Below are 9,323 nucleotides of genomic sequence, written 5' to 3'. Positions count from 1 at the left end.
GGTATTCAACAACGGAACTGATAATAGAATTAATTGCAGTAAAAGGAATTGCTATAAAAAAGCCCACCGTTGCGTAGATGTATTTTGAAGGAGCAGGAAGTTATTCGCTGAACTCTGACACGAAGGAAATCTCTGAAACTGCTTATAGAAAGACAGTAAATGTAAAAGTTGGCGATAACATTGATGTTAAGTACGGAATTAGCTACTCTGTAGTAAGTAATCCTGAACGGGCCAGGCGCATCTTTCTCCACAAATGGTTTGAGGATATGATAAACTGCCATAGGAAGGTAAGAGATGATGAATGCAGCTGCTGTCAAGACGACTGTCATAACACCTTGCCAGTTCATTCCCTGTCGCGCTTCTTGTGTCACTCTTCTAGTCACTGCCAGAATCATAACTGCTGTTACAACGATAATACAATTTGGAACGACATTAAAGATCACAAAATTTGCCGGCTGCAAAAACTTCCATGTGGTAGAATTGAACTCGTAGGTGCATGTGTATGGTCTGTAGTAGTCAAATGACATGTCCTCTTTATCAATAATGAGATAGGATATTGGCCAGTAAAGGGCCAGCAGCCAGATAAAAAAACATATTTTGTGAGCTCTTCCTGCAGACCAGGTGAGAGATCTTCCAGGGTATTTTAGGATCAGTAACTTGCAGGTTACCATACCACAGACAAGAAAGATACCAGCCTGGTAAATAAAGGCGCAGACATACGGTTTAATGTAGCAAATAGTAGTACCAAAAATCCACCTGTTAGTTATCAATGAGACAGAGTGTGGGAACGACTCAGCGATGCAAGTTGCCAGGTTACTTACTGCTATGTGCTGAATAATAACAACCATCATTTTATGCAGTTTGATAGCCTTGTACTTAATGGAAGCAATGAGAATGATTGTGTCTCCAACCAGTGATGAACTAAGAACAAAGATGAACCATCCTGCCCAAATGTACCGCACTGCTTCATCCTTTATAGCAAAATCTTCATTAGTGCTGTTCGGAAACATCATGGCAAAGAAGAAAAGGCATCAACTGAAAGTTTCAATGTTTAAAATTAGAATTCAGTAACTTTAGAACCTTTATAGCAAGAGATAACTGTAGCGCGTGCTAAAAAGTAAAAGCAAAGCATTAAATTACTGATTAATCGGTGAACTTTCCTGGAGAGGAACTGAAACTGTTAGGTTCCATACTTGAGTCGTTTACACAGCATCCAAGAAGTAACCGCAGACACTTGACTTGACTTACTGACTTAAGGCGGGTAGTGTCCCGAGATCCATTGACAACAGTTCTCCATAGCTTTCTGTCCTCCATTAGTCTAGCTATCTCATCTTGCATCTACTGACTTCAGTCTTCAGCCCACTTTCTGCTTTTAGGTTATCTAGTAGTGTTAAGTAAGATCGCCCCCCTAGTAGTGTTAGTATGCCCATGACACCACGGCAATAATATAATTTATTTGTAGTAATATAATATATTTGCAGTACATATATTCGAGCTTTTCATCTATAATCGAAACTTCATATTGTGGATCCAGGGTGTTGACTGGCTAGTAGCCAGTGGCTAGTTCACCTGGTTAAAACGCTTCCATCCCATCACATAATACTGAAATACAATACCCATGCTTGTACACATTCCTTTGATGTCGGCAATTGGTGCCATGAAGACTCGGATAACCGTAAGTACAGTTACATTCAGAGCGACTCGGGAGGGAGAGCCTGGCTACACGGTGATGACCACGGCAAAATTTAACAGATTTAATTAATTTTGGAAATTTATTAGTTTTATAACTGTAGGTGTATTGCTTGTATACCTTAGTTGTAGTGCACATACGGAACGTTTGTCATTCACTAAACATTTTCTGTACATGCGTTCACTAAAACTCATCTCACGTTCTGAACGTTATGGATAAATTACTAGTAGTGGTCAGTAGCATAAATACCCTGTGTGATCATGGGCTCATGGCGACAAAGTCAGAAATCTGTGCACAGAAATAAGATTGCTTCATTTTGTATCAGTCTGGGAAAATTAATAATTATCAGTTGGGGCAAATAAGATTTCAAAAATTTTATTTTCATGAACTTTTGTTTTGGATAATCACTGACATTCATTAATAAATATGGACTTAAGTAGCATATCTCATACCCAACTGTCCATTTGTTGGCAACCAGCGAGACAGCGAGTATGACTATGAAAGTCATGGAGGTCACCAAATCACTAACCGCTATAATATGCTGAATAAAAGCGACTATCAATTTAGGCAATGTAATAGCCTTGTACTTGATGGAAGCAATGAGAATGATTGTGTCTCCAACCAGTGATGAACTAAGAACGAAGATGAACCATCCTGCCCAAATGTACCGTACTGCTTCATCCTTTATAGCAAAATCTCCATTAGTGCTGTTCGGAATCGTCATGGGAAAGTGAAAGGTTTCAACTTAAAACTGTTAACATCTGAAATGAGGTTTGAATTCTTATTCAGTAACTTAAGAAACTTGATCGCCAGATAACTAGCGCGGTAAATACTGTAACTACAGTAACTACACGTTTTAACGACTGTCTTGACCTGGTTTATTCAGTTGAAACCGTGACTATATAACATCTAGAGTTGGGTCTCATTTGTCAATGAAAAGCACTAATAGAGTATTACTTATTAGTGGGCCGAGCACGTCCAACTTGTTCTTGTAACTCATTAGGCCGTTTGTAGAGGGTCGATAGATATTAGATTTTAAGCCTTTACAACAATCATATAACTCTGTTATAATTTGAGGTAATCTGATAGCTACTTTATACTTTTAGCTACTTTTTCGTGTTGAAAAACGTTGTATTTTGTATAGTCCTACATAGTACGAAAGTGCTAATGATCAATTTGATGATTTCAATAATATAATAGTAAAGGTAAAGTATGTAAGCATCGTCTGCACTGCGCCGCAAAAATGTGCCCTGCAACTCTTTTAGTTGAGCGTTGAAAATGAGTTATTTTTGTGTTTTCGCGATATTCAGCGATTTCTTGAAAGAGCATTGCATATGCAATCTTGCGATAATTGGTTTTAACTTTTTCGGTACTGATTACTTAGCTTCACTTCGAATAAGTAAGAACGGTTAACTTTGGGCAGATAAGTTAATTAAGTGTAGTGATACAGTTTTCATTGTTCAGGCGAAATTGTTTTATATACTTTTGTGTAATAAATGAAACGGATGTTCATGTACTGATGAATTGTTTTCCAAACGCTGTTGACTGACGCCAGTATCATAGCTGATACAAATAGTTGAACTAACAACTACACTTTCTAGTTTGAGATAGCGACAATGAGTGAACCGACAGCCACAGATCAGACGATCAAAAAAACTGAAACTAAGATCACTGAACTAATAGTGAAAACAGAAGACAAGATACTTCACGAGAAAATATTGACCCTGTGTAAGAAGATAAACACTGTTCTCTTCTTCACAGCAGATGTGGTGAACTCACTCAACATCCTGGCTAACGACGTCAACAAAGGGCTCAACAAGTTTGGTCCTGATGATTCTAGTGAGGAGGATAAAGCCGCTCACTACGCTAGCCGTGTCCGTGAGAATCTGTTGCCAGAGGTAAAGGCTGCATTTGACGGGATCGGGGAGCTTGTGTCGGGCCTGATCGAGGTTGTGGGATCTCTTTGTAGCTTGAAGCTACAACAAGAGAAAGATACGCAAGAGGAACTATCCCGATTAGAGGAACTTAAACAACAGTATTTACAACAACAAGCAGAGATCCAGAAAAACAGGAAAAACTCAGTTGTTGAATTACCAGTGCCCAACTTTGACTTGAAAGAAAAACAAACACCATTCAACTCTATAACAGACACTTTCCTTTGTCTGTCCTCCTGGGTGGTAGATGGAAATATCACTGAACTGAACAAGTTTGGTTCAAGGCTAGGACTCGATATAAGAGCTTCAGTTGAGCGAGCTCACAAGGTCCGTGCTAAGCTAGAGGACCGAATGAGACGAATTTTGGTGATAAAACATAGAGCAGAGAGTACGGCTTACTTCGCTACTTTGATAACTCCTGTCGTCTACTCCAACAAGGAACGGAGAGAAATTGAGTCTAAGAGCTGTGAAAGTTCAAAACGTAAGGGGGTTGAGAAACAGTTTTGGGAGGCACTCAAGAGTTTGATATCTGCTTGTAATGAATATCTTACGTCGTAGGATTTTATCTCTTTATAGATATTAGAGATCTTTTGGTACCCAGTAACCCAGATATAAGAATCAATTAATTGAGCAAGGAACGTTTTAGTGTCCGAGTATTTGTTAGTTGAATTTTTGAGAAATTTCTTTCCATTTTGGGAAGAACCTGCTATTCGTTTTTGTGGTTTCGCATGATCTCCCTTAATGAATTATGGGTAAAACATCAAATGTTAATGACATTTTATCGATGTTAGTAATGATACTGTTATTTAATATTTATATGCTCATATAATTGTTTGTTTTAGCTATGCCAAGAAAGTTGCTTTGGTTACACATGCTAATACCCCTTTTCTGCTAAGATGCCTCCAATCATTCGTAAACAGGTTCTCAAGTTTATTAAAATCACTATTATTTATAATTAAATGTGAGAATCTGACTTAAAGTAAATTGCCGGCCGTGATAAAAGTTATATTCTGTATTACAATGGTGTAAATTTGTTTGGGCACTCAGGTATTACCGGAAGTGTCTATTTGCGACAATATGGCATAAAAATAATATGAAAGGTTTTACTTTGTTTACAAATGGTAAACGACACGTGTTCAATCAAGCTAATGGACTTGACCATCACGTGACGCCCAGAAAACCTGAACAACTTTCGGCCCTCAACAAATTTTAATCTTTTTTTGGACCCAAAACGACTGAATTTCGAAACTGACAGGAAGCGCTACCATGACCTTTCATTTTTCAAATTGAATAGCAGATGCTGGCAGGTTTCACCGAAGGTGTTGACGCCGGCTCAACTGTTTACCACGGACGCACTTAAATTGTTTACTTTGAGCAGCGATAAACGGACCAGCCATTGGACGAGAACCGCAAACATATAATACAGTATTTCCGCGTTACAAAGTACACCCGATGGTTTACATATAGGTGAGACACGTTTGATTTTACGATTTTGCTGAGTTTTGAGGAGATATGAGGGGGTTTGTGCTGTTCGTTCTTCAGATCGCTCTGGTGAGTGGATGCTCCGACACCAGCGCAGATTGCAGCTACTACAAAGAGGCCGGGTATTGTGAGAGTTATGGGGATACTCTCAAAGAGATGTGTGCTAAAAGCTGTGGGTTCTGTAGTGGAGGTGGAGGTGGAGACGGGGGTGAACCCGGTACTGCTGTAGATCCTAGACCAGGTACCAGCAGTTTATATTTTACTACCGTGTGTGAATGAAAGTTCTAGGTAGCTGTTTAACTTTCACTCTAGTCGAGTGGTTTTGTCTAACTGTCGTGAGAGCCATGCTAATAAAACATATCCACATTATTCATGAACTAAGTTGAACTTAACTCATTTTTACCAGTTGCCTGCAGCTATGAAATCAATATTTTGTACTCTTTAAGCTGCATCATTTCCTCAAGCATCTATCACACCCTTAACAAACACCCTTCTGACAGAACGAGAGCCGGAGAGTATGGAGCTTTGCCGGGACACTTGCTCCACCAAGGACTGTGAATGGTACAAGACCCAGAGCCACTGTGAGAAATACTCTGCTGTCATGGTCATGAACTGTGCGCAAACTTGCGGCTGGTGTGGCGCTACCCGTGAGTTACAGATTAGAATAGTTCAAAACAATGCTTTTAAAATTGCTTTATTTACAGATTTTGGTATCAGAATGATATTAGATGGGTGCCAACAAAAATCTGAGAAATTTCTTCCAATTGAAACCTGTGAGAAAACCTCAAAAGCAAGTGGCAGTCAACTTAATTTATCTGAATCTCCAATTTTGTTAGTTTGTACGCCACCTGATGTGGAGAACGGTTGGACCGATTTTGAGATGATCATGATCCCCGCCGGAGCAACAGTCAACGTTTACTGTTACGAGGGTTTCAAAAACATGGGATACGGGCAGTTGACCTGTGGTGCTTTCGGAGAAATGGAAGGTTCTGCTAGATGCGAGGAGATCGGTAAGTAGTTGTATAAAGAGTGTAAGTAAGAAGATTTTCACACCATCAGCACAATTCCCACTGCCAATGGAGAATCTTTAACTTAACAGGTTACTCACATATTTAAAATAAACAAAGTAGTTAAAATACAATTAATCAGGGAGGGATATTACAGGTGGAGATGATAGCCGTTACCCAGCACCAGAAGAGACTGCTTGTCAAAGAGCCGCTAAATCAGCCATGGAGCCGACCTATGTTAATGCTCAATACGTGATCCCTCAAGTCTCCACACATTACGTGCCTCAATGTGATGATTACGAGGGTAAGTTTATACTTAATGGGTAGTTTTAGAATTAATGAAAGAAACCTTAACAGGCGAAGTTAATATTGGCCAAAGTTGGCTACATCTTGGTGATGGTTATGAATGAATTCATAAATTTCCCAACGTCACGAAGACAATTAAATAAGAATATTTTATTAATAAACTCTCCGCTCAGGCAACTACAAAGAGATCCAGTATGACGGAGGAAAGGGAGAAACCTTCTGCGCTGACATGTATCGTGGGATTGAGATCCAAGGAACAAGGATCCAGGGAAAACATGAATACATCAGCTGTAAGAAAATAATAATCATATCCTTATTCGAGGACCAACATTTTTAGACGGCATAATTGGTCTACTAGCAGCTCAAAAAAACGTTTTTGGGAAGAAAGTAGGCCTGCTACATCCAGGGATCAAATGAATCAAAGCATGATGATAGAAGTTTGACTGTAAAAAGTACCATTAACTACAGCTTTATTCTTTATCAGGTGCTCCAGGATCCGCTAAGGATTATTACGAGAGATTAGCTCTAGAAAGGGGTGCAAGCAACTCAGGATCGGATGGTTACAACTATGATACCTACGATAATAGTGAATCAAGTTACGATTACAACTACGACAATAGCGACACCAGCTACGATTACAACTACGACAACAGTGAAACCAGCTACGATTACAACTATGACAGTAGTGGATCAACTTCTGCTGGCGGAGATGCCGACTCGAGCTACGATTACAACTATGACAACAGCGATTCAGGTTACGATTACAACTACGACAATAGCGACTCTGGCTATGACTACAATTATGACAACAGCGGATCAGCTGGTGAGGATGCTGGATACGAAACTTCAGGTCAGGACCATTTAATATATATTGTCCCCTAAATGCCATTCGTTCGATTGCTTTTGGCCAATGAGCAAATTGATATGTTGCTTAACCGCCACATATCAATTTAAAATATGCTCACCCTAGCCCCACTTTACAGGTGACGATGATTACTATGTCGCTGGCGGCGAAGATTACTATGTTGCTCCTGACGATGGATATACTGCTAGTGATGATGGTTATTATGCTGGTGATGATGGATATTCTGCAGGTGACGATAGTTACTATGCTGGTGGTGATGGATATGCTGCTGGCGGTGATGGATATGCTGCAGGTGGCGATGGATATGCTGCTGGTGGTGATGGATATGCTGCTGGTGGTGATGGATATGCTGCTGGCGGTGATGGATACTATGATGCTGGTGGTGATGGATATGCTGCCGGTGGTGATGGATATGCTGCTGGGGGTGATGGATACTATGTTGCCGGTGGTGATGGATATGCTGCTAGTGGTGATGGATATTCTGCTGGGGATGATGGATATGCTGCTGGTGGTGATGGATATGCTGCTGGTGGTGATGGATACTATGTTGCCGGTGGTGATGGATATGCTGCTGGTGGTGATGGATATGCTGCTGGCGGTGATGGATATGCTGCTGGTGGTGATGGATATGCTGCTGGTGGTGATGGATACTATGTTGCCGGTGGTGATGGATATGCTGCTGGTGGTGATGGATATGCTGCAGGTGGTGATGGATATGCTACAGGTGGTGATGGATATGCTGCTGGTGATGATGGTTACTACGCTGGTGATGATGGTTACTACGCTGGTGATGATGGTTACTATGCAGGTGGCAGTGATGGGTATGCCTCTGGAGGAGATGCTTACTATGATGATGGAGATGGATTCGATAATTCATACTACTACACTGAAGGAGATGTAATAATAATAATAATGAAAATAATAAAATGATCATATTCAATCGGGACTAACAGTTACTCTAATAATAAACTAATTGAATCTAAGCTATCATTTTGAATAGTGAATCTCATTTAATAGAGCGAAGAGGAAGTAGCTGCTGTAGAGACAGAGGTTGCTAGCGAACCTGAGAAGGTTGTCGAAGAAGTTATCATGGAAGAGGAGGTAGAAGAAAACACCAAGGACGCCCGGAGACGAAACAAGAAGAGAAGGAGAAATAAGCGAGAAGCTGGTTGGTTTTAGTGTGTGTAGAATATTGTGCTTGAAACCATTTTCATGAAAATAAAGTGTCTTGGTCCTGTAAACGGATTAAAAAGGAAATTGTCATTAATCTCTTAAAATTTCAGATGCTGAGCCCGCCGACGAATGTAAGTAAACCTCCCAAAACGTATTCTTGAAGCATTTTTCGTGTTTGTGACAGAGTAATAGTTGTTGATTGTTGAGTAAGTTCTTTCAAGTTCTATGTTGTTTATTTGCGTTGTCAGGGTAAAGTGGGCCCCTCCAACATTACAAGCAATAAAAATACTTCATTTCATCAACTTGCATGTCTTCCTTGTTCCTATTCCTAGTCTACTTCAGAAACGTTAGCTGTTTCTGTGCACATACTCAGTACATCATGGTGATTTTACCGATCAAGGTTTGCATGAAACCTTCGCTCTGAAAAAATCATTTAACATCCAATTTTTTCAGAGTTGGAGGGGCCTACTACGGACGTTTGAAACGGATATGACATATTTTCTTTGTATATAGATTATAAAAAAGCTTTGACACTGCACATTTTGCATTTTTATCGATTTTATTGGAGTTTTAATGAATGTACATTGGAAAATATTTTTGGTTAAAGATTGATTTAAAATTGAATTAGAAAATTGAAAGATTTTTATTCTTGTTATAAATCATATTTAAAATTACAAACTAGTTGACCTAAATAGAAGGTCACATTGATATTGATATAAATATCATAAGTGAGCTTATTGTACATCTTTTATGACAACGACTAGATGACAAATATGGCCATCAATATGATATTCAAAACATAAGCACCGTATCGGCTCCTATTTGATAAATATATTATCAAATCGGGCAAAATCAAAAATGGCCTT

General features: G+C 39.5%; 1 protein-coding gene across 1 annotated transcript; it reads left to right on the top strand.

Annotated features, from left to right (window-relative positions):
• Nucleotides 1-5,094: 5,094 nt before the first annotated feature.
• LOC134812948 (uncharacterized) lies at nucleotides 5,095-9,000 on the top strand. Its single transcript, XM_063820571.1, has 10 exons — nucleotides 5,095-5,347; nucleotides 5,607-5,753; nucleotides 5,943-6,116; nucleotides 6,271-6,417; nucleotides 6,593-6,709; nucleotides 6,904-7,269; nucleotides 7,403-8,181; nucleotides 8,302-8,452; nucleotides 8,568-8,588; nucleotides 8,911-9,000. Coding segments are annotated over exons 1-10 (2,115 nt in total). The 5' UTR covers nucleotides 5,095-5,136; the 3' UTR covers nucleotides 8,913-9,000.
• Nucleotides 9,001-9,323: the final 323 nt, after the last annotated feature.

The sequence above is a fragment of the Bolinopsis microptera genome, chromosome 3 (assembly GCF_026151205.1).
Source record: "Bolinopsis microptera isolate Bmic1 chromosome 3, MBARI_Bmic_1.0, whole genome shotgun sequence".
NCBI classification, from domain to species: Eukaryota; Metazoa; Ctenophora; class Tentaculata; order Lobata; family Bolinopsidae; genus Bolinopsis; species Bolinopsis microptera.
This window is presented reverse-complemented; position numbering and strand designations above follow the sequence as displayed.

What these genes read in the sequence shown, in the direction of transcription:
- LOC134812948 (XM_063820571.1), top strand. Translation starts at nt 5,137, where the DNA reads ATGAGGGGGTTTGTGCTGTTCGTTCTTCAGATCGCTCTGGTGAGTGGA. An exon ending in TGCTGTAGATCCTAGACCAG is followed by an intron (nt 5,348 to 5,606) that starts GTACCAGCAGTT and finishes CCCTTCTGACAG; the next exon opens with AACGAGAGCCGGAGAGTATG. An exon ending in TGCTAGATGCGAGGAGATCG is followed by an intron (nt 6,117 to 6,270) that starts GTAAGTAGTTGT and finishes GGGATATTACAG; the next exon opens with GTGGAGATGATAGCCGTTAC.